The 25,070-nt window shown below is 47.1% G+C and overlaps 2 protein-coding genes across 4 annotated transcripts in view; one reads left to right on the top strand and one right to left on the bottom strand.

Moving 5' to 3' along the window:
• Positions 1-8,218, top strand: part of GATAD2B (GATA zinc finger domain containing 2B) — a 97,160-nt gene extending 88,942 nt beyond the window's left edge. Inside the window, exons 7-11 of one of the 2 annotated variants that reach the window (XM_079144491.1) lie at positions 53-365; positions 2,298-2,500; positions 3,744-3,854; positions 4,024-4,141; positions 4,788-8,218. In XM_079144491.1, coding sequence (XP_079000617.1) covers positions 53-365; positions 2,298-2,500; positions 3,744-3,854; positions 4,024-4,141; positions 4,788-4,921 — 879 coding nt within the window. In that variant the 3' untranslated portion in view covers positions 4,922-8,218. Of the gene's footprint in view, positions 1-49; positions 366-2,297; positions 2,501-3,743; positions 3,855-4,023; positions 4,142-4,787 lie in introns of both variants that reach the window. The other variant, XM_079144490.1, reaches the window with a different exon arrangement.
• Positions 8,219-10,124: 1,906 nt separating this feature from the next.
• The window catches only part of SLC27A3 (solute carrier family 27 member 3), a 29,317-nt gene continuing 14,371 nt past the window's right edge, over positions 10,125-25,070 (bottom strand). The window contains exons 11-12 of one of the 2 annotated variants that reach the window (XR_013764568.1): positions 14,722-14,874; positions 10,125-13,781 (exon numbers count right to left, since the gene is read on the bottom strand). The gene's annotated coding sequence lies outside the window, so the exon portion shown is untranslated. Of the gene's footprint in view, positions 14,875-25,070 lie in introns of both variants that reach the window. The other variant, XR_013764567.1, reaches the window with a different exon arrangement.

The raw sequence follows: 25,070 nt of genomic DNA, 5'->3' as shown, positions 1-25,070 counted from the left end.
AAATGGTCTCCCACATACCAGCCATCACTGACATCTCAATCTGTTTCAGCAGTCAAGTTCTTCTGTTCCCTGTCAACGCACAACATCCTCTGCCATCTATATGAACCTTGCCTCACATATCCAGCCAGGGACAGTGAACAGAGTGTCCTCACCACTTCCTAGCCCCAGCGCCATGACTGATGCTGCCAACTCACAGGCTGCAGCCAAATTGGCCCTTCGCAAACAGCTGGAAAAGACACTCCTGGAGATTCCACCTCCAAAACCTCCTGCTCCTTTGCTTCACTTCCTGCCTAGTGCAGCAAATAGTGAGTTCATCTACATGGTAGGCTTGGAAGAAGTCGTACAGAGTGTCATTGACAGCCAAGGTAAGATTGTTTCCTTGGTTCAGTTTCTATCTAAGGAAGAGGTTGCCAAGCCTGATTGGCATAGGCAGAGTATCACATGGTACCATGCAATATTAAATAAACTTTCCTTACTATTGCCAAACCACCTACCATCACTTATTTACAGACTGCTTGGGAACAGTATCCGGAGAGCTCAGGGCATTTGGTGTGTTCATGTTTTATATATCTTGTATATTTTTTCTGTATATTATTTAATTCTTTAAATGGTACCTAGCAGTGCATGAGGCCACCAGTCAGTCCTTGGCACCACATATAAAACTAAAAGATACCTTGCATGATGTATGCACAATATAATGAATTTCTATTAGTGTGACTTTGTACTGATTTGGGTTTTTTGTTTTGTTTGTTTCTTTTTTTTTTTTTCTAATTATGTATGACAATGCATTTTGACACATCATACATAAATGGAGTATAACTTCTCTCTCATCTGGTCATACATGATGAGTTACACATCATGTAGTCATATGTGTGTACAGGGTAATAATGTCTGATTCATTCTATCATTCCTACCCTCATACCCCCTCCCCTCCCTTCTCTCCCCTCTGTCTAGTCTAAAATACCTCTATTCTCCCTGCCCCCTTATTGTGAATTAGCATCAGCATATCAGAGAAAACATTCAGCCTTTGGTTCTTTGGGATTGGCTTATTTCACTCAGCATACTATTCTCCAGTTCTATCCATTTACTGGCAAATGCCATAATTTCATTTTTTAAGGCTGAGTAATATTCCATTGTGTATATATACTACGATTTATTTATCCATTCATCTGTTGAAGGGCACCTAGGTTGGTTCCATAGTTTAGCTATTGTGAATTGAACTGCTATAAACATTGATATGGCTGTGTAACTGTAGTATGCTGATTTTAGTCCTTCGGGTATAAACCTAGAAGTGTGATGACTGGGTCGAATGGTGGTTCATTTTTGTTTTTACGGTGCTGAGGATTGACTCCAGAGCCTTGTGCATGCTAGGTAAGCACTTTGCCAACTGAGCCACATCCTTAACCCTTTGCTGAATTCTTTGAATACTTATAATTGAGTATTCAAACTGATATGGATAACCAAATATGATCACATAAAAACCGTAAGGCAATAATGAACCAGACTACTAATATATAATCTAGACTAACAGAAGTTATTAAGCTTAAATTTCCAAACATGCACTTAAGGGAACACCTTAGAATATAGGAATGTGCCCAGAGGACTCAGTATTGGCTATAAACAGATCATGAAGTGATGAATTCACCCTGATAACTCAAAATTGTAAATGTATATAAAACAGGGACAAGTACAGTGTGAAGGACAAGTACAGTGTGAAGTAAGGAGATACTAAGAAACAAAAAAGTGTTGGTCGAGCCTATAAACTTAGCTACTAGGGAAGTGGATGCAGGAAGATTTTAAGTTTGAGGCCAGTCTGGGCTTATCAAGACCCTGTCTCAAAATAAAATTGTAAAAAAGGGCTAGAGATGAAGCTTAGTAGTATAGTGCTTGTGCAAGTGCTAGGCTCTAAGTTCAGTCCCCAGTACTGGTGGGGGGAAAGTGCTGGTTGAGTTAGATGGAGTCCTTGGATTGTGAATTGACACCATATTTTCTTCTCGATGTAATATACTAGGAAATCAGAAAACGTGGACTCTTATCCCAGCTCTGTCAGTTAAAAGAGCTGTGTTTCTTAGCCTTAGTTTCCTTGTTTGTAAATGAGGGTGGTACTCTCTAAATTCCTTATAAAGTGATGATGTTGCAGTTCAGTGAAATAAGTTTTTTCTAAATTATAGAGTATTTTTTTTTATAAAATCTCTTTAATTCAGCAGAAAAACAACTGGAAATGATCTATTTGATGAAGAGAAATAGAGGAGATAGGAAATATGAAGCCATTGATAATTATTTTTGTTGACATCTAGGCAAAAGCTGTGCCTCACTTCTGCGGGTTGAACCCTTTGTATGTGCCCAGTGCCGCACAGATTTCACCCCTCACTGGAAGCAAGAAAAGAATGGTAAGATTCTGTGTGAGCAGTGTATGACCTCCAACCAGAAGAAGGCTTTAAAAGCTGAACACACCAACAGGCTGAAAAATGCTTTTGTTAAAGCCCTACAGCAGGAACAGGTAAGAATCCTGACTTGTACTCACTAACCATGTGAGGAGGTTTGGTTTTTCCCAAAGGGTTGTTTCTTCTAGGTTGGAGGGATTATCCATTATCCATGTGATCCCTGACAGACCTTTGTACCTAGAGATCTCAATTCCTTTTTTATTGCCCCCTCTTTGTCTCTGTCTTTCCCATTTCCATTTGACTTTCTCATTGGGTAAGAATATAGTAACATAATATGGCTGAAGTTAAGAGAAAGAAACAGAAGACTTGGGAGTCTTGACTTTTCCATAACACTAAAGAAGTTTCTGTATTGTCAACTTCATTTTCTCCTGAAACGGATTTTAGCCAGGCCTGGTGGTACATGCCTGTAAACCGAACGAATTGGAAGGCCAAGGCAGAAGGATTAGCAAGTTTGAGGCTAGCCTCAGCAACTTAAAAAGTCCCTAAGCATCTTAAGGAGACCCTGTCTCAGAATAAAAAGGGTTGGTGGGGTTGACTGGGGATATAACTCAGTTGGTAGAGTGCTTGCCTCATAAACACAAGACCCTGGGTTCAGTCCCCAGCACTGCAAAATAAATAAATAAATAAAGGGGTTATGGAATATGGCTGAGTGGTCAAGCACCCCTGGCTTCAATCCCCTCTCCAAAAAAAAGGGGGGGGGTGGATTTTGATGGAGGGATTTATATCTGTGTAGAAATCTTTCAGTGAATTAATTATCTGTGGTCCATACTTGACAAAGAAATGACAAAGGAAAGAAAAGATTATGAAGTAGCTCAGTGAAGAGTAGATGTGTTAGAGTGTATAAGTATCTCCTATAATAGTTATAGAATGAGAATATTTTAGAAAAGGAAAATGTATTGGAAAGTTGAGATCCTTTTCACTATCCTATTTCCCACTTTCAGTATCCGTTAGAGTCCTTTGTTTGGGTAACATCATGGACCTTCTGGAAAATAGGCAGGAGGTTAAAAATAAAACCTCAGCAATTCATCAGAGTTAATTACATTAGTTAGCTCATTGCTACCACCCACCTTCCTCCAGTTACACTCAGAGATCCAGCTTTCCTAGAGAGAGAAATCCCTTAATCAGTGAAGCATGTAGGTTGCTTGTCACCAGGGATCTCAAAGTAGCTACCCCACCAAACTCTTTTTCCTTTTCCATATCACTTCAGCTAACTATAAACAGTATAGATAAGACCTCTAGGTTTTTTGATTAGGAAATTGGGTGCTGTCCTGCTCAACTTGTTCTGGTGACTCCCAACAGGAAATTGAACAACGATTACAGCAGCAGGCAGCCCTTTCCCCTACTACGGCTCCAGCTGTGTCCAGTGTCAGTAAACAAGAGACCATCATGAGACATCATACACTTCGGCAGGTGAGGAACTTTTTCCTGACTGATTTCTCTTGAGGGTTTGTCAACCATTTATACCCATTTGTCCTTCTTCCTGAGGGAAACCATACTGATTTTCTCTACTCCTATCTTTGCCTCCCACTTAACCTTCCATCATGACAAAGTTGTATTAACTGTCTCCTCATCATTGCAGGCTCCACAGCCCCAGAGCAGCCTCCAGCGTGGCATACCCACATCTGCCCGCTCCATGCTTTCAAACTTTGCACAGGCTCCCCAGTTGTCTGTGCCAGGTGGTCTCCTTGGTATGCCAGGTAAGAGGGGCTGCTCTGAAAACTTTGCTAGGGGGTCAGCTGATATAGTACACAATTCTTTAGTAGCCGTGTTAGGTAAATTGTTCCTTCCTTTGCCTTTTTTCCTTAGGGTATACTTCCTCACTGTTTTGTTATTTAGCAGTATTTGCTAAATTTATATTATGTACCCACCACAGTGCACTACAGTTTTAGTGGTGAAACTGATAGTTCCTATCATTATAAATATTAATGTATCATGTGCCTTCAGTGGGCATGTGGTTTTTGATCTCTTAGCTAGTACAGTAGGGCCAACTATCCTGTTTAAATGATCCAGGGTTGCTTCTTCACAGTCAGTGGCCCCCAAATCAGAGCAGATTCAATGATTCCATCTCTTTATAATTTTTCTTTCACCACTGTTTTATCTGTCTGTCCTTTGTCATCAGGAATGTGTTCATTATTCCTGGTAGAATTGAAATTTCAGGAAGATCTCTTTCCCTAAAGCTTTGGAGTAAGAGGGTAGTTGCTATTGAAATAGTTAGCTAAGTATAGAATAGATGTAGTCAACTTCTAATGTTCCCTCCCCATCTCCAAATCTACATGGTAGTACTGAAGGCAGTGTCATTTCCTCTTTTAATACCTGTCCTCCACTTTTGTCTCCTGGGTCTAGGTGTCAACATTGCATATTTGAACACTGGCATTGGAGGACACAAAGCCCCCAGTTTGGCAGACCGACAGCGTGAATACCTTTTAGACATGATCCCTCCCCGGTCTATATCGCAGTCCATCAGTGGACAGAAATAACGCCTGTTCCACTTATACTACCCCAACCTTGAATCCTTTACCCCTTTCCTCTCCCATTGCCCCCAACTTCCGTCGCATGCAGTGCCTGTACTGGTGCCTACCATACACGGAAAGCAAAACTGAAAAACAGAAGACAAAAAATAGAAATCAACAAGAAAACACACGCCCTGCCCCACCACCTCCCCTTTATTCACTGCTGCGATCTGTTCGCCTGCCGCTCTGTCTTCTCTTTTTGATTTTCTTTAACAGCGAAGTGGATCTTTGCCTCTGATAGAAATCAGAAGGAGGTCCTGGGGAGAATTTAAGCCCTCTGACGTGTGTTTCTAAAGTTTGTTTTATGCTACAATTATTATCATTTTTAATTATACTGTGTGTCCTCCCTTTGTTCAGTGGACGGTTAAACCTTCCCCCCACCCAATCTTTTTCTTCTTACCTCCTCTTCCTCCCTCCCTCTCTTCCTTTTTCTTTTCTTTTTTCTTTTTTTTTTTTTTTTTTTTTTTTTCTTTTCAATTTTTTTGTAAACACAGATGACATTTATTTCAATGGTAGGAGCATTGCAGATTGTGGTAGGATCCTCAGCTGCCGAATAGAACATGACTGGGAGTATTAGGGGCAAAAATTTTGAATGCACTTAACCTGAGTTGTGGGGTGAGTGGCATCAAACGAGGAGGATAAGCACCCTAGTTGTGGGTGTTTGGGGGATGGGCATTTTAGGAGACAGTGTTTAAATATTGAAGTTTGGCTCTAAGAATGAAGGGAAAGAACCTGGAAGGAGAAGCTTCAAAACAGTCACCCTGGAATTTACCTATGAAAGGGGAAGAAAGAGTAATGATAATGAGCATAAAGATGAGCCAAGGAGGACTGAGACCGGGTCCTGGCCTTCCAGTTGCTGGAAAAATACAGTTGGTCTCCTGACCCCAGGGGCATGGAAGTCTGTTCCAGGCCAACTAGCCCAAAATAGTTTCATCGAATTTTCTTTGTAAAATTGTCCCTCCACACCACTTTCACTCCCTTTTTAAAGATCCTAATCTTCCCTCGCTAACCACAGCCCCATATAGAGGAATGCTATTCCCAGGCTGAGTTTTGCTGGTGTCCTAGAAGTTGAAATGGGCATGAGTGAGTCAAGTGACAAAAGTTGGAAATAGAGAAAGAGATTTCTCTCCTAGCAGTTGAGAATTTGTCTGTCCTTCACCCTCTGAGTGTGGGGAGGTAAAAGAAGGGGCCCTAATCAGCCTGGAGTCCTGCCCTGACTGTGCTGCACTGACTGCAGAACCAGCTGCTTAATGCCAAACAGCTCACTGTCAAAACCAACTCTGGACCTCTGCTATACAAGTGTTGTCTTTCTCCAACACCCCTCCTCCCCAGAATTTTATTGATTTTGCTTTTTGTCTTGTTTTTATTTTTTTCTTAAGTGCTACTAATGTAGAGAATGAATTGAATTGTGCAATGTTGCTGTTCTGGGGATTAGGGAGGTTAGCATCCCATTTGCCCACGCTGTGGGGGAAGGGGGAATGGACCAGGCTGTTTTTTGAGGTAAGGGAAGCTCCTGAAAAGGAAGGGTTTCTGCCCTCCTCATAGTGTACACCCACCTGCCTCTCCAGCTCTAGAAGCTGCCAGAGTGCACTGGTGATAATACTAGTGGTGTGAGGAATTATTTAATATTTTGCCCTTGAAAGCCACCTGAGGAAGTTCCCTCATTTTTATTTTTTAAAATTAAATAATTTTTTTAAAGTAAAAAGGCACTTTTAAAATTAACACACACACAAACTGCACATCTTCCCCATAAAATTTGGGGGTAGGGTGGGAAAAGGAGCTGAAATCAGGCTTAGTTCCCCCCACTCTGGCCTCTACTCCCCACACCCCAGTGCCACTGTGGGTGATTATACTGGCCCTACGGGCCTTCCTGGCTTCTTTTCTTTCCTACCTTCCCCCAAATTTCATTGAGCACTTAATAAAGGAGCAGAGATACAGCCAGTGTCTGGGCTCCCCAAGTGGTGAAATGATCTGGAAGCTAGACGCTAGTAACAGGTAGTGTCGGGTCGTTTCGAGTATTTTTCTGGGGAATGTCGTACCCCTGACTGTAAGTGGTGGGAGAGGGAGGGGGGTTAATGGAACTGGGTCTGGGATTATTTTAAAATTATATATATATATATATAAAGATATATTCTTACATCTTTTCTTTGTCCTCTGTGCTTTGAAAGCACTGGATAAATTGTTTGGTTTTGCTTTTCTCTCTTCCACAAAATTGGAAGCTTCCCCCCCCCCCCTTCATGTTTTTCTTACAAGTCATTTTGCCTTGCGGCATGTCTGTCTAGCCTCCCCCCAACCCATGATGAAGTGCCATTTCTGTTACGTCTCCCTGACCCCCAGCTCAGAGGTGCTCAGAGGTACAAGGTGCCCAAGTTTGTCAGTTGAGATTAAAAGTTAGGAACAGAGAATGTGCAATACCTTCTGGCTGGGGGCTGTCCCTGCCCTGAGCTGAGTCCCTGACCTGGGAGCCAGGCCACCTTGAATGGAATTTGGAAGTAAGATGTGTAGAGATGGGGAGTGATGGGGAAGGAAGGCCCATAGTCCAGTGTCTACTAAGGTGCTGAGACCATAGTGGAGAGGGTAGAATCTTCCCTGTTTTTATCCCCCCAGGGTCAGTTACATAGACGCTGCTTATTGACTAGTATAGCTCTATGACCCTTTGCTTAATTGCTGAGGTTTGATTTCTTACTCTCTCTCCTCCCCATCTCATACCCTTCCCAGGGATTAGTGATGGGGCAAGTTCTCCTTAATCATGGTAAAGCATTAGCCTCCACCTCCTCCCCACCCTCCTTCTCCCCATTCTTCTGTCTTCCTCAAGTATCTGCTTTTTCATCTCTGATTGTCTCACGTCCCTCCAAGTCTAGTGTTGCTATCATCCCTAGGCCTTGGGCCTTGTAGACGCTAATCCTCGTGCCCTGAGGATGGGAGGAAAGACCGTGTGTCCACGGAGTTGTCCTTTACCCTGGACCTTTGAATTTCCAGGTATTACTAGAGTGAGAATCCCACCAGTTAAGCCTGGCTTCCTCCAGACCCAGTGGCACTATAAGCAGTCATTCTTGGATGGTGTCTTAACTTCCTAGAAACCTGAGATAGGTGGATCAGTGGTAAGACTTGGGTAAAACTGGGGGACAGAGGTCCTTATTTGTCAGTTTTATTTTGTCACTTGACCACAGCATCTGGACTCCCTCCATCGCTGGAATAAGTATTTTCCCCACTTTTTGGATATATGTATGGTAGATTTTTTTTTTTTTTTTTTTTTTTTTTAAAGACACAGAGATAAATGTTTTCCTGCTTTGGTTACCTTTCCTTTTCCCTTTGAAAGGAATTAGCTGTAGAACTGCTTTGTAAAGATGCTTCTTGATATTTTACTTTTGTTCCTTTTCCCCAACCATTCCCTTTTCTCCAGAAGGCATAACCCTTCTCTCCACATCCCCTACCCCATCCCAGTCCTAGGCTCTCTTCCCTTTCATCAAGATCTTCATTAGCTTATGATATTTGCTGCCGAGATGTTATAACAAGGACTCATTCGTGTATATAAGCTATTTCTTGATCCATTTAAAAGGAATTGTACATTGTGTAGAAAAAAAAAAAAACTGAAAAAGAGAAAAAAAAGCCCTAGCCATGGATATTGTGAAACTGTGTTATGTCATTTTGTAATGTGCCCGTTTGTGTATGATCCGTGCAAAAGGGTTTCTGGGGAAGGGGCGGGGGTAGGGAGGCAGGGCTGTGGAGGGTGGGTAGGGGAGTGGGCCGGGCCCAGCACACTGAGACTGGCAGCTGCTCCAACCCCATCCCTCCTTAGAGATGCCACCTCCCCCACCACCCACCCCTAATTTGTGCCTTGCCTCCCCACCCTGGAGTAGTCCCTCCGGGTCACCAGCACTGCCTTGGCAGAGCCCACTCCCTACCCTAACCTGCCCACCCTCCCTGCCCCCCAGCATTAGGTTGATACTGTGGGGAAGTGCTGGGGTTTGGGAGGCAGCCGAGGAATGGGGCAGTTCCCGGGGGCATCGAAACCAAGTATTATGAATTGTAATTGTATTTGCACTGTTTTTTTTCCCCCCTCTGATTGCATCAGCATATATACAATATACCTATATAACAAAATTCAGTGTCAAGCTTTCTTATGCAAGGGATTTCCCCCACCTCACCCACCACAGAAAGAAAGAAGCTAGTCTAATGGACCTTTGAAGATGGATTGTCAGGGGATGGTAGGAAGAAAGAACCTCCTTAGGAGGTCTCACCTTGTGAGAGTCACAGCCATCTGCACAGTTTTAGGCTGCATGAATTGAGGAGGTTGAGCTCCTGTGAATGCTGGAACTTCTTGTCCAGGACTGTGGAGAATAAATAAAGGTAACCACCAGTACAAAGAGGGGCATGGTCTGGAGAGCTGGGGTCTCCTAACTTGGCTGTGTGTTCTTTGGGAGAGTTATTTTTGTGGGTCTCAGTTTTTTTTAATCTGTGAAGGATGAAATCACCTGGCCACCAATATTGAGATTCTAAGCTTCCATCCCACCTGCCAAAAACAGAAATCAGCTTGAGGTAAAGGTGGGCTGAGATGATAGATAGGGAGGAAATGAAAGTGACTGATGTTGAAGTAGTTACATATGTGACAGTGCCCTTGGAGAGCTGCTTTAACTTTATTTGGGAGAGGTGGCAGAGTGATGTTCAGGAGGGCAGTTAGACCAGTGACACAACCAACTACAGAGCCCTTAAGGATGATTGACCTTGGATGCCCAGGTTGGTCTAGTTACTGCTCCCTTTATGAGCTACAGGATATTGAACTTCCCCTGCCTTCTTGGTGACAAAATAGGAGAGCTTGATAGAGCCCACATTTCCTTCTCTCAGTTCCAATCTGAACCCTGTAAAGGCGGCTTTTAAACAGTCTGTCTTCAGGGGCTCAATTTCCCTGTAGCCTGGGCTGAATATTCCCACTCTCTTTAAGTTCTTGGCTGGTAAAGCCTGGAGAGGATACAGGATGATGGGGAGGCCTTGGTGAAGGTGGAAGGATAGATTGGGGTTTGGGGTGGGGTGGGAGCAGGGAGGTGGGATGGGAAATGGCCTTCCCTGAATAGGGTGGGTGGGAGGGGAACAAGACCCTTTTGCACAACTCTCTTTAAGTTTCCTTTTTTCCCTTTTTTTTCTTTTTTCTTTCTTTCTTTTTTTTTCCTCCTCCTCCTTTTTAACTCATTCTAATTTTCTGCATTGTTTGGGAAATAAAATGAAAAATCTAAGACCTATAGAAACTGGTTTTCAAAAAAGCAAATACACTCCCATCTGTTTCAGATGCTGCTGATCATTTCGGCAGTGACAGATTCAAATAATAAGCTAATTTTTGGAGAAAGGATTAAAAGAAAAAAAAACTTTGTAATATTTATCACTTGCAAGCTATGTTTAATAAAGAAAGGAATGGTTTCTAAATTTCCCTGTGGCTTGTGCTTTAGTCATGGTGGGGGTGGGGATGGCAGTTTGGGAGAATTTTAGGATAATTGGAAGGTGAGCTATGACTTAAACGCCCTACAGTCCAATGGTGGTGTACCCTTGGTTTGAACCCTTTAATTATGATTACTTAAAGCCCTTACCTATTTCTGTGTTCTTTCTTTTCTCTATTTCTAATATTCTAGAAGCCATTGACTGACCCCACTTCAGTTACCTGATAAGTTAATGTCCAAGGAAATCAGGGGTAGGGGACTGGGTCTCCATTTTCTCCTAGGTCTGGTGCCTCCTGGCTGACCTTGGCCCTTCCTGTCACACCACAGTAGTTTCTCCTAACAGAAATATTTGTAACTGGTTTCTTTAGATAGGGCATTATCACAGTAGGGGTTCATGCTGCTCTTTTCATAGCACACTACAGTCTATTGTTCCTTAACAGTCTGAATGCCGCATCTCCAGAAAGGCCTACAACTGCTTTCTCACCACCATATCACCCTTCTACCCCAAGTTTTCCTTTGAACCCAGAACATTAACCAGACCACCACCACCCCCCCTTTTTTTTTTTTTTTTTTTTTTTCTCCATCTTGCGTTTTTATTTCCAGCAAAATCCTCAGGCCCAGCCAGAGTAGAAAACTTTTATTTCCTCAAGGACTTCGAAGTTTTGGGCTGCTCTTAGCCCCCTTGCTTCCCTTCTACATTTCATAGTTACAGATAACTTCTGCACCTTGTGCAGAGTTCCCCTGTGGAGGGTCAGGACCAAGCCTTCCAGAAATCTTGTCATTGGTGCTAGCAATATTCTACATGAGCACAGTGACAGTATTTGGGGTTCCTTAAGCCCTGGGCTTTCCTTTCCCTGAGACCCTCCTCCTTTTTAGCACAGTATGGGACAGCTTTGGGAGAGGTTGATTGAGGTGGTGGCTGGGGCTTTGGCTTTACAGCATAACAGCTGTATGAAGAGGAACTCAGGGTGCTGAGTGCCACAAGCTGGCAAAGGGATTGGTAAAGAGATGCTCTTTGGGGCCCTAAAATTGGAGGGGATGATAGATGGGATGCCCCACAGCCTGAGCTCATTCTGTAAGGGATTCAAAACCCCAAGTCAAACTAATGTCTTGAAAACAGAAATCAAATGGGGAGGTGTGCTTTGGATCTGAGAGGGAGGCAATGGGAATTTGGTTGCTCAGAGAAGCAGCTCGTGTGAACTCAGATGTTCAAGGACTTATGGTGTTGGGGACGGGGGGGCTCCCCCTTTGCCCACTTGCTGACTCAGACCGTGAGGAATACAGTTATCTGTTCCTCCATTGGACTTCAGCTTGAGCAGAAAGAGAAAAACAGATTTCAGACTAGAGGAATTCGGGTTGCCAGAGGGACTTGGTGACAGAGCCCCTTGCCCTACTTCTCCACTTTGGAGAGGGACCTTTAAAGCTATAAATCTTTGGGTAGGTTCATATTTGGATCAAGAGGGGTTATGAGGCAGGAGTAACTGGGTTGAGTGTAACTCCCAGCTAAGCTTTGCTTAGTTTAAAGTTAATTGGTGTGTTGGAGGGAAGGATGCTATTTCTTGATATGGGAGGAGGAACAGAAACCACACCCTTATTCTCTCCTGGTATGGCCAGGCCTGTCCCCCCCTGGAGTGGAGCTGAGGGACCTTTGGTTCTTTCCTGACTCCAGGGGAATAGGGACAGGTGAGGTAGATTCTTTGATGGATCCAGAGTTAAATGGCATCTGGGAGGAAGCCAACTTGGAGGGCCCTAGGCTAAAGGCTGTTTCATGGTCACCTGAGGGTGAAGTGGCCAGGCCTCTGTCCCAAGGCCTCATGCACACCAATTTCCCCAACACCTCCCGACTTGAACCCTCTCACCTAAGTGATAAGCTCAGACTTCTTTCCTGGCTTCCCTCCACTCTGAGTCTGGCCTGTGCGAGCTCCAACTCTGTCTGCAGTAGACTGAGACACTGCCCAGCATTCTTGGGACTCTTGTCTGCAGAAGAGACTGCCCAGATAGAAAGTGTCAGCACCATGACCTGTCTGGGGCCTCCCTCTGCCTTTGAATGGACCCCAGACTTCACTCTGTTCCATTTTTCCCAGGGATGGAGAGGGTTCCCCTTCTGCCTTCTCCTGGATGGCAAGGGGAACTGGCTCTGGCCCTTATTTCCCACCTCTTGTCCTCTGTCTCGGAAGCTTTCTCTGCCCCATTTGCATAGCCCAGCAGGCCTCCCTGCACTGCTGGTTCCACACAATTCTGAAAAGAACTGCCAGCCACCCACCTCATTCTCATTTGTAAAATTGGTAAGTAATGGAGAAGGGCTCTACCCTCCATTTGCTCGTATGCCACAGTAATGACTCTCCTTAGCAGTTTTCCACACTACCTGGGCCTTAACTATGTCTCCAGCTGAGGAAGAGGTAAAGGAGGTAAACAATGAGGGCAGCCAGGCCCACATGAATGCCCACTACAACCCCAGGCAGCCAGCTGCTTTCACCTTGGCCACAAGAACACGCAGTGTTGGACTCTAGATACAAAGCTGTCAGAAAATCATGGTTGGAGGCAAGGCCCAGCTTCACCCTGAAGACTGGCAGCCAGAGGTCCTGTTGGAGGGGTCTGCTCTGATCCATCCCTACACTCTCCTACTGGATTCCACTTGCCAGGTGTGGTCAGTGGCACATCATGCAAAGAGACAAAGTAGGTGGGCGCTGCTATTTCCATCCCCATTGTCATTGAACGCCTGGGCAGGTGGCTCTGCGAAAAGCAGGAGAATGTGAAGGGAACAAGCTTTTCTATGCCAGGAAACTCGGTGCCTGAGGCGAGATCACACTAAGAAAGTTAAGGTTCAGGAACACCAAGCAGACTCAATGGCATGGTCCTATAGTCTCAGCTACTCAGGAGGCTGAAACCGGAGGATCACTTGAGTCTGGGAGATCAGACCCCATCTCAAAACAAACAGAAAAGGTTCAGGGCCTCATCCAGTTCTGTGTAGAGGAAGGAACTGACACTACTGGAGAAAGGCAGGGGCCTCTCAAAATGGGCAGTTGGCAGCTTATGGTGAAAAAGTTTGAAATCTTGGATGGGCCCCAGGCTGAGGTGGCAGCTCCCAGGAGGCCTGCACAGAGGTGGCAGTAAGCACTTTGGTGGAGAAGCCCAGGGCAACAGGGACTGCAAAGGAAAATGTATGCACTGGTTAGCAGCCTCTGTCCATCTGAGGCCAGAAACTCTATAGGGCTGGTGCAGTTGTTACTCACTGCTGCCCATGGCGGAGGCGAGGATCAGGGCAGAGTCCTGACTGGCATCCTCCACTGAGTAGGCCCTCAGGTGGACGGTGTAGGCAGTGACAGCCTCCAGGTTGGAGAAGACAAGCTCAAAAGTACCTTTGCTCACAGCCTCTTGGAGCTCTAGGCCAGCTGGCTCTGAGGATAGCTTCACTTCTCAGCATCCTCTTTCACTAGCTACATCCCCCCAGTCCCATGTAGTGGGGATGAAACCAGGCCTCCAGGGAGTCAGGGAAGGGGATGTAGGATTTGGAGCCAGAGAAAGGGACGTAGAACTTAAGGCCGAAGAGCAGTAGGGAAGCATAAAAGGAGTATATACAGAAGCAACCAGCTTAGAGAACTGTAGATTAGATGCCCATGGAAAGTCCATAAGGGTTCAGGAGTCTCTGAGGATGCTGGGGCCCAAAGAAGGAAAAGGACTTGTCCACCACCCCAACAGTTGAGCAGAGGTAACTGGAGCCAGGGACCCCGGGCCCTTGGCTCGAGCTCTGACTCAAAAGTTCTTCCCAGCCACCCATACCCACCTCCCACTGGCTGAAGGTGCAGCACATAGCCAATGATGTCTCTGCTGCAGAAGGGTGGCTCTCAGGACACTCGAATGGAAGAAGTGGAGAGAGCCATAGCCTGCAGGCCCCTGGGGGTGGGGAATGGCTCTGGGGCCCCATCACAGCCAGGCTGGCACTGACCTGGTTGGGGCCTGCACTGTTTTCTGCCACACATTGGTATGGCCTCATCCTTGATGGAGACCCCCCACCAGCATCAGTGTGCTAGAGAAAGTCAGACACAACTGCTGGAAACCACTTCCCACCAAGTCCCACATGCTGTTGGAATGGCGCTAAAGGAGAAGACTACCTGTCTCAGAGACCCATGGACCTGCCCACAGGCAGAAGGACACACCACCTGTGTGGAGCTAGCAGGGCAGAGCCTCCTGTAAGTGGAGATACTTGCTGGGGGCTTATGTGTGTGTGTGGATTGTATAGTAGGTTTAGGCAGAGAGTATTGCATTATGTGGGGGTGGATGCCTAGAGTGGGTGGGGGTACCCACTGTGCACAGTGGAGACAGACAGGATATAAGTACCTTTTATGGTGAGACAGACATTATCCCCAGGACTCAGCACTTTCCCATTCTTCAACTAGACCAGTGTGGGCTCAGGGACACCAAGCATGAAGATGGCAATGCTGCCTGGGGTCTTGGATAAGGACTGTGGCCACTGCACAAACTTGGGGGGATCTGGACAGGCAATGGAGAGGAAGAAGGCACTGTGAGGCCCTATCTCTTGTCCCCATCCCATCTAGGCCCTCTACTGGTCCAGGGAGCTGGATTTCTCCAGGATCCTCCCAGTCCACCCACTGGGGCTCACCCTGCACAAGCAGGACACTCTGCTCTGTGTGCCTGAATCAAGTGCCTGGCCTGGCCGGTTGGCAGCGCAGACAGAGACACCAGACCGACACATATGAGATCATGAGATTCCCAGTGCCCAGGACTTAAATGCCCTCCACACCAATGGAGTAGCCATCTGTGGGAAGGCACTCATCAGGGCTGGAAAAGGGTGAGAAGAGGATTGGGCGGGGCCTAGGTGGGGGGATGGAGCAGCTACACACCCAGGCGACTCCAGGGGACAAGTGGCCTTGGGTTGCAGGTGGCAATGCACTTCAGTCCCATAGTCTGGTACATCGTGAGCATCAAGCTCTGAGGCCTAGACAGGATCTCTGGCTCCTGCCTCAGCTGCGGGGGCCCTACTGTGTGTTGGAAGCAGGCACATTGGATCTGGAAAGAGTCCTCTTCCATTCCCTATTCTCACTTCTTTTTAATTTTAATTGGTGCATTATAATTATACACAATGGAGAGATTCCTTGTTACATGTTGGTTCATGCGCCCCTATACACATTTCTCCTCCAAGTGCCCTCTTCTAGCCCACATGCTTTGCATTTCATACGTGATTTACAGAAAAAGAAATGAATTTTCTAAAGTCCCATGGCAGTATTGGGGTGCAGACTAAGCAGGCGCCAATTACACTGGGGAGGAGGAGGAGAAAGTGAACACGCTCTTCATGCGTCCCCAGTGCATGGCCTGCAGCAGTGTCAGGACACTGTTAACCTCACTTTCCTGGGTGCTACCCTGTGGGGGAGAGGGTGGGGCTTAACTTCCTTTCCTGAGGCACCCCAGAGCTAACAGACCCTCCTTCAGAAAGAATGCCAGTCCCCAAAAGAATTCAGCCTAGTCTGGGGCTGTAGCTCGGTGGTAGAGCGCTTACCTAGCACGTGTGAGGCACTGGGTTTGATCCTCAGCACCACTTAAAAATAAATAAATGAAGATATTGTGTCCACTAACAACAACAACAAAAACTTAAAAAACAAAAACAAAAACAAAAAACCTCAGCTCAGCCTCCCTCAACTGCTTAGGAGAAATGCAGGCATTTTAGGCATTTTCTAAAATAGATTCCCATCTTAATTTTATGGCACACCCTTCCATTTTATTACTTTTTAAATTCTTTGTTTTTCCTTTTGGTACAGAGCATTCTACCACTGAGCCACATCCCCAGCCCTTTTTATTTTTTTTATTTTGAGACAGTCTCACCAAGTTGCCCAGGCTGGCCTCAAATTTGCAATTCTCCTCTCTCAGCCTCCTAAGTCACTGGGATTACTACAAGTGTGCATGCCATGACCATCTTACTGCTTTATTCAACAAACCATCCAGGGGCCTATCGTGTGCCAAGCACTACCCTCACACAGGGAGTACAGTTGTTAACAACATGTGTACAACAAACCTTAGTCTTCCTTCTGCTGTCACTCTCATTTTTTTTTTTTTTTTTTTGCCACCTTATATTTTCTGAGCCTTTCATAAATGTCCTTCATTAAGAACTTCTCAAACCAGGCATGTTGGTGCACACCTGTAATCCCAGCAACTCAGAAGGCTGAGGCAGGAGAATTGCAACTTCAGAGCCAGCCTTGGCAAGTTAGTGAGACTCTATCTCAAAAATAAAAAGGGCTGGGGATGTAGCTCAGTGATCCAAACAACAACAACAACAACAACAAACTACTGGGTTAAGTTCCCAGTACCGAAAAATAAAAAATTTTCTTAAAAAAGAAATTTTCAGATGAAAATCTGTGTCTCTGAAAGTTTTTCAAGGGCTGGTATAAAGTCACCCACATCTTTAAATATTCATCAAGATCTAGAATAGGATTCATTATTCCTTCATACAGTGACTGTATACCAAAGGCCTGCTTTTAGGCCAGGAATGCCTCAATTTGCAGCTTGCAAGTTTTGTTCACTACATGCTGTAGACTTTCCTGGAATATCCTGGCCTCATTGAAGGAGGCAGTGTCCTTTCTGGTTAGTCTACTCAGTGGGAGCTGGACCATGCAGTCATGCTGTAGCCACCACTGGCCTACTGTATCCGTACACCAGGCATTGCACTGGAGCCCCACGTACTGGCCCCATTTAATTCCCACTTCAGCTTGAAGATTTTCTTATTTCCCTCAGTTTACATGGGGGACTCAATTTATCAGAGGTAAAAAGTAACATCCTCTGACAGGTACTAGCAAACCTGACACTCCAACCTGAATCTTGGTAGCCCTGGACAACTGACAAAGAGCATCTTCCTTCTACTCTAAGTGCCTTCAAGTCTGGGAAATCTGTCTTAGCCTGGGCCCATCCGGGGAAATTCCCTGCCTCAGGCTCTGTGCCAGGTGAGTGTTTGAGAAGTGGATGGTTTGGGAGCGGGGGTTGTGTGGCTCAGTGGTAGCACATTTGCCTAGCATGTGTGAGGCACTAGGTTCGATCTTCAGCACCACATAAAAATAAATAAATAAAATAAAGGTATTGTGTCCATCTACAACTAAAATTATATATATATATTTACTTAAAAAGTGGATGGTTTGGGTTCTTGGTCCCCACTCCCTACCACTGGGAAAGAATCCACTGATCCCAGCTGCTTCTCTGACATTTAGGCAGCCCCTGAATGGAGGTTACTGGGTGGCCTTCTGCCCTTGCTAGCCTGACACTTGGCCAGAAACACCCAGCATCATGAATCATGGCATCCTACCTGAACTCTTGTCCAAAACAGCAGATGGGAACCCCAGAGCCCCCCCCCCCACTTCTCTCTACTGTGTGGCCCCTACCCCTTGCTTTGCGTTTCTAAGTCAGTTGTAGATCAGAGACGCAACAGCGCCTCCCTTCCCTTTCAATCTCCAATTTAAAAAGTTTGCGACCCTGAGATGAAGAGGTATATGAACAGCCTTTGCAATGTACAAAAAACAAAAACAAAACAAAAAACAACAACAACAACAACAAAAAATAGAGCAAGTGAAACCAAAAATGATGTTCTTGGTGTTTTTCTATAATGTAGTCTTGTTAGCTTTTTTGTTACTGTAACAATGCTGATCTTGAACTGTACCAAAATACATGGAGACTAACAAACAGAACCACATGGAACTTTCAAACTGAAAAAAGAAATTTGTCACAAAAACTTTGTTGTCATAGTTAAGTTGATTGTAGATGGTAATTGAATATACTCCTTTGAAAATATTTCATCAAGTATGTTTCCTGCTCATTGTGATACATTAAAAAAATATGAGCAAAAAAAAAAAAAAAACAGTTTGCATCCTTAGGTGACCTTTGTCAGAGATGTGTTAAAACAGCTACACCCTGGCACCCCTGGTTTCCCACCTACACTAGCTTACATTTATACTCGGGAGCCTCCTAGTGGCTGATGCTGGCATGACTTCTCAGATACCTGTGGCATCTTCCACTTCTGACCTCAGTCTATCTCCCACTATGGACCAGTTTCTCATAAGCTCATAAGCAGCACAACACTCTCCCGCCCGACTTTTCCTCCAAGTGGAGGTGTCCTGAGTGCTTCGTGTCAGATACAAAGCTTTTCATTCTCATCCCAAAGAGGAAATATGTGCAAGTATACACACACATCCATTCATGTGCTACCGGCACATGTCCAAGACACAGGCTGACTGAGCCCTCACTCCAAAACCATCCAGGGCTTCTACCACTGTGTGGATCAAGTTTTGAACTTCTTTCATGATGGGCTCTGCCTACTTTCTGACACCAACCCTGTTAACCCTGAATTCTCCCTGTTCGGCAATTTTGAACTGCTTGTGTAAGCTGTGCTGTTCTCACGCTTGTACATTTGCATAAGGAAATGCCCTCTCCCCACCTTCCTGACCTTGGTCTGTTTCTCTTTACTGATCCTTCAGCACCCAGCTTTGTGTAGCTTAGTACAGAAGCCCCTGACCAACCCTCACCCAAGCCCAGGCCTGGTTCCCACCACATCTCCTCCACCAGGTAGTGAGCTGGAAGCTCATGATGGAGCAGGCCTGCCTAACACATAGCAGAGCCTTGAAATCACAAAGTGTCTTATCTCAAACAACCACAGTATCAACACTCTCCCTCTCCCCAGAGCCCACCCTAGTCCTTGCTTGTTAGTCAGGATCAGCAGGGCATCCTGGTTGTGTCGGGTACTGGCCACATTTCATGCAACACAGCGGTAGGTACCCACGTCAGCCTGGCTCACACTGGTGATGTTCCCAAGCAACAGTGTGACCCTGAGGATGCAGAAGTCACAAATCCACAGCCTGTGCCATGCCTGCAGCTGACTGACTACCCCACTCGATGCGTGGTTGGTGCTCCCTGGTGGTCGGCAGTATTCAGGGCCATGCCATTGTGCTCCCAGGAAATGGAGGGCTCGGGCACCCCCAGCTCAGGCACGGGAAACGTGCAACTCCACCCCACTCCACCTCAATCGACTCTGGATGTTGGTGGAAGCAGGACAGACCTAGAGCATGGAGGGGCCACTTGAGTACCCAGATAGCAGCCCCAGGTCAGGCCCCACCTCTGTGCCCATGTGGCCACTTCCTGCTGCTTTCTGCACTGTGCAGCCCCTGAAGCCTCAGGTCTGTGACTTTTGTGGGTTATAACTGTGACTTTCTCCATGAAAATATTTTTTTTCATTAAAATATTTTTACATTTTACAATTGCATTGGTATAAATTGACATAAAGACAATTTTTTTTTTTTTTATACTGGGAATTAAACTCAGGGGCGCTTGACCACTGAGCTACATCCCCAGACCTATTTTGGGTTTTATTTAGAGACAGGGTCTCACTGAGTTGCTTAGCACCTCACCATCGCTGAGGCTGGCTTTGAACTTACGATCCTTCTGCCTGAGCCTCCTGAGCTACTGGGATTACAGGCGTGCACCTCCACACCCAGGCGACAATTTTAATCCAAGCTGAACTCATTATTACTAGTATTAGTCTATTCATGTTTTTTCTTCTGGTTTTAAAGAAATCAGAACATTTTTATGGGCCCAAAGCACTGTGCATTCATGTCTAATGGCTGAGCCAACCCTTCCAGGCCCACTTTGGTTACTCTGTTCCCTGCGGGTGCCCCCATGCCCTCTTGTTCCCCATCCCCAGGAGCAGCCCTGTCACTTACTTGCCAGCCAGCTTGCCAGCCTCCCATAGCGATTCTGGGCCACACAGTGGTACTCGTGGGCATGGGATGAGGGATTGGGTGGGAGGGCAGAGCAGCCAGGTGCAGGGAACCAGCTGGCATCAGGGTGGCACCACCATCGTTGGCAGGAGATGGACACGGGTGGTTCCCCCTCCACCTGGCAGGCAGCACCAGCGGGTGCTCCCACACTACCACTACCTCCCCTGGCTTCCGACCAAGGCCAGTTCAGAGCTTGTAGCATGGCCTGTAGGGACAGTCAGCACAGCCTGGACATGGTGGCTGCCTGTGGCCCAATGCCTGCCCACTGCCTCCCCCTGTCTTGATGCTCTCTGTGTCTGAGCAAAGGACCAGAAGACAAGACTTGACTTTGGGGGGATTTGAGGGTAGCAAAGGAGCTGGGGGGGAGAGCAGGGCCTGGCTATCTGAGCAGAGCTGGCCACTGTCTGACTGGCGGTACAAGCCTAGGCCTGGCAGGCGGCCTGATTGATGGCCTTTTTCAGTCAGGCCCTGGCAACAGGGAGGGAGTGGGGTGGGCACAATGGTGAGGTCAGGGACTGACGCATGGGCATTGTGTTCCGCAGGGGACAGAGGGGTGGCCCTCTCCCTCCCCCCACCAGCCCATCTGCCTGTCTGCCTACGAGGTCAGCTTCCCAGGACTCCTGGTTCTCCCCCCCCCCCCCACCGGACTCCAACCTCTGAATAGAGGAGGAACACGCGTAGGCTTTCACACACTCATGGAGGATGCACACGCTTGGATTAGAAATCACAACCTCACAGATCACCCCACCCCAGGGCACAAACGGATTCTATCCCAAACACACACTCCCCGAGGCTGCAAGCCAGGTCTCTGCTAGATAGCTCTGTAGACCCAAAGTCAAACACACAAACACGGGGTCACAGACACCAAAGTCACTGGCCCAGAAGTGCATAAGTGGAACGGAGAACCTACAGACACCCGAGACACCACAGCTCCGCCTGCAGTGGGGAGCCCACAGGCCTAGGGCTCAGACAGGCACATCTATGGGGGCACTTCTGGGTACCTGCCTCTCCCAGACACACAACTTGCCGTGCCCCTTTCTCATCCCATGTGACCCCCAGCTACTCTTCCAATCTGGGTCCCAGGACTGCGTCCAAGGTCTCTGCTCCCTGAAGTCCTCCCTCTTATGCAAGTGCCCCGCAGTCCCTGCCTGGCCCTCCTGCTTCCCACTCTCCAGTCTTTCAAGGTTTCTTCCCCTCCACTCCTGCCACCTGTCCTTTGCTCCTCCCCAGTCTCACCCCAGACTCCTGCTAATCTTCCCCTACCCCTCCCCTGCTCCCCTGGTGCCCATCTAACTTCTCCCCTCAGACCTGCCGGCCCCAGGCCCTAACCCTGCCCCTTACCCCATGTCTACTGGGCCTGCCCTGCTCAGTCCCAGGCCACTTCCCAAGCCGCCCTGGTCTTCTGCCTTCAGCCTGGGGGCCCCTGGGCTGTGGGCATTCCCCACCCATACTTAGAAGCACAGTGTTGGGGCTCTGGCCTTGCTCTGGGGATCCCAGGACCTGGGGGGCTGAGTCCTGGGTTGGGGCTGGAGACTGCTATCCTTCCCTCCATCCTGGAGCTGGGTCTCTTTCTGTTTTCAGCCTGAGCCCCTTCCCCACCCCTGTCTTCACTGTCCCCTCCTCTCAGCACCAGGACCCAGACACAGAGACAATTGGGACAGTGGTGGGAGGGAGGGACCAGGGGCCAATGAGAACCAGGCAAAGTTGGGGGATCAGACCCACCCCTTTCCCAGCCTCTAGAATCTTCTCCCAGCCCATCAGAACTACCCCCTGCTCCCTCTCAAACTTTCATCAAATTGAATGAGAGTGAAGTTCTAAGGGTATTTGGAGCATCTGCTTCCTCAAGCCTCTCTGGGGATCTAGGGCCTGGACAGCGTGGCTTGGAGTTTGGTTGGGGGATTCTAAGGAAGGGTGTAGAGCCCCCACACCTCCTAGCAGAGTCACTGTCTCAGGTGCAGAGTCAGGGCTCAGGGAGGGGGCCTTATCCCCCTTAGTTCAGTGGCAGCCGCCCCCCCAACAAACACATCCCTGTAACCATTTCATAGTGTCACTTTCCAAAGCTGTTCTCTATTCTTCCTGGGACAATGGATTGGGGCCACCAGGGGCTGGGAGGCTGCCAGTCCGTGGGAGGTGGGAGACCCAGCCTCAACCCGCCCTATCCTAAAGAGAAAAGCCCATACCTTCCTTCCCTTGCCAGACTGACCACCTAAAACATACAAAAAGAAGGGGTTATTTGATTAACCGGGCCTGGGACTCAGAAAGATTTGCTATTGCTGCAGGAACACATGAACTCTAGCCTCCCCCTAAAAGCAGTTTCCAGAAAGATGATGAGGTGCTCCAGGAAGAATACGGGGACATCTGTGGAGGGGGATGAGGAAAAAAGTAGGGGTGGGGTTTGGGCAGGCAAGGCAGGCCACAGGGCCAGGCTTCTACCCCAGAAGCTCCAGCTGGGCTGGCCCCTGGCTCAGTCTCTCCCTGGAGCCTGACCCCCTCACTCTTTCCCACAGCTTAGTTTCTGGCTTTGTCCTGCCTAGTTCAGCCTGTGACTTCACTTCCCAACCTGCTCACCAGCCTCTGTGGTCCAGTTCACCTCCCAGCCTCTCTCAGCTTAGCCTCCTTCACCCCGACTAGCTGTCCTTAGGGTCTGCATCACTGACACAGGCTACCCGTAAAAGGGAGCACCAGGGAAGGACAGCTTGCAGCCTTTCTCCCTGAGCCCTGCATCTCTCTCTCCTGGGGCCTCCGACGAAGATTCCCACCCCTCCCCAGAGGGGCCTCCTATGTCAGAACACCTGAACAGGGAAAGCACATAGGGCACGGGGTCAGGGAGAGGAGGTCCAAATCAATCACTAGCTGTGTGTCCTTGGGTAGGCAAATTGACCTCTCTGAGCCTGTTTCATCTATAAAATGGAGGTGGTATGGGATTAGAAAAAAGAAAAAACACGTTGGGCTCAGCAGAGAGGGTTACTCTTTCTTTCTTCCCTCCCTCTCTTCTTCTTCAGTACTGAGTATTGAACCCAGGGGCACTCTACCTCTGAGTTAGATCCCTACCCCTTTTATTTGTTTGTTTGGTGGTGCTGGGGATTGAACTCAGGGCCTTGTGCTTGCAAGGCAGGCACTCTACCAACTGAGCTATATCCCCAGCCCTGACCCCCTTCTATTTTTTGAGACAGGGTCTGGCTAAGATGTTCAGGCTGGCCTGGAATTTGTGATTTTCCTGCCTCAAGCTTCCAAGTTGCTGGGTTTACAGGTGTGTGTCACCATACCTAGCTTCATATGAGTACGAAGTTTGATGATTTCTCCTGCTACAGACAGAATTCTGGGTCCCCAAAATTAACATGGGAAAGCCCTAATTCTAAGCGTGACTCTATTTGGAGGCAGAGCTTTTCAGAAGATCTTTAGGTTTAAGTGAGCTCCTAAGGGTGGGATCCGAACCCAGTAGAATTGGTGACCTTTTAAGAAGAAGGAGGAAGATCTCTCCCTACACCTGTGCCAAAGAAAGGACATGTGAGGACAGCCAGTGTGCAGGTGGGTAGACCCCAGCAGACACCAGCCCCCAGCCCCAAGAACCCTTGATATTGGACTTCCCAGCCTTCAGAGGCTTGAGAAGCAAATCCCTATCGTTGAACCTCCCTGGTGTGTGGCGCTAGCTGTGGCAGCTGGAGGAGGCTAAGATGGCCCCTCTGCACTGCCTGGTTTTCCTGTTACTTGCCTTGACTGAATTCACACTACACAGGGCCTAGAGGTCAAAGAACAACCAATACAGAAGACCCAAGTTCAAGGCCAGTCACCAACCAGCCATCTTATCTTGGGTAGTGTCCCTCACCTCTGTAGTGTGCGAACCCATAAAAGGTTAAGAAGGAGGAGGTCTTAAATTGGGAATATCAAGTAAAAGACCTCGATTGTTAAGAGATGAGCATCCCCTTTTTCCAAGAATGGCCTGATTAAGATATAATTTGGGGTGGGGGCCTGCAATTGTAGCTCAGTGTCACTTGCCTAGCATGTGTGTACTGGGTTCGATCCTCAGCACCACATAAATAAATAAAGTTAAAAAAAGAAAACAGGGTTCAGCAATTAAAAAAAAAAAAATAGTGCTGGGGATGTGGCTCAGTGGTTCAATCCCCAGTACCAAAAAAAAGGTACAATTTGTGGAGCTGGGGATGTGGCTCAGTAGCGAAGCATCATAGCATGCGTGAGGCTCTGGGTTTGATCCCCAGCAAAGCAAACAAACAAACAATAAAAAGATATAATTTACAGAGCAGAAAGTTCATCCATTTAAGACATAAATTCAAAGTATTTTAGTATTTCATAGAGTTGCATAATCATCACCATGACCTATTTTTTTAAATTGCTTTTTATAGTGAGTTTTGCGAGTGATGCTAGGCATTAAAACCAGGGACTTGTGCACACTAGGCAAGCGCTCTATCACCGAGATACGTCGTCAGCTCTATAATCTATTTTATTTTAATTTTTTCGTACTGGGGATTGAACCCAGGGCACTTTACCACTGAATTAGATACCCAACCATTTTTAAATTTTCAAATTTTGAGACAGGGTCTCACTAATTGCTTAGGGCCTCTCTCAGTTGCTGAGGCTGGCTTTGAACTTGCAATCTTCCTGCCTCAACCTCCTGAGCTGCTGGGATTACAGGTGTGTGCCACTGCACTCAGCTCCATAATCTATTTGAGAACATTTTGGTCACCCCAGAAGAAACCTAGTACCCATTAACTTCCACCACTTCATATCTGCCTCCTCTCAGCCCCAGGCAACCATGGTTTCACTTTGTGTTTCTACAAATTTGACTACTCTAGGTAACTCAGACAGGTGGAATCACATACTGCACGTGGCACAATGTCCTCACAGCTTATTCATACAGTAGTTCGTAGTTATTCCTTCTTGTGGCTGAATAGTATTGTATTG

The sequence above is a fragment of the Sciurus vulgaris genome (assembly GCF_902686455.1).
Source record: "Sciurus vulgaris genome assembly, chromosome: 1".
Lineage (NCBI taxonomy): Eukaryota > Metazoa > Chordata > Mammalia > Rodentia > Sciuridae > Sciurus > Sciurus vulgaris.
Note: the sequence above shows the minus strand (reverse complement) of the source record. Positions and strands in the feature narration are given on the sequence as shown.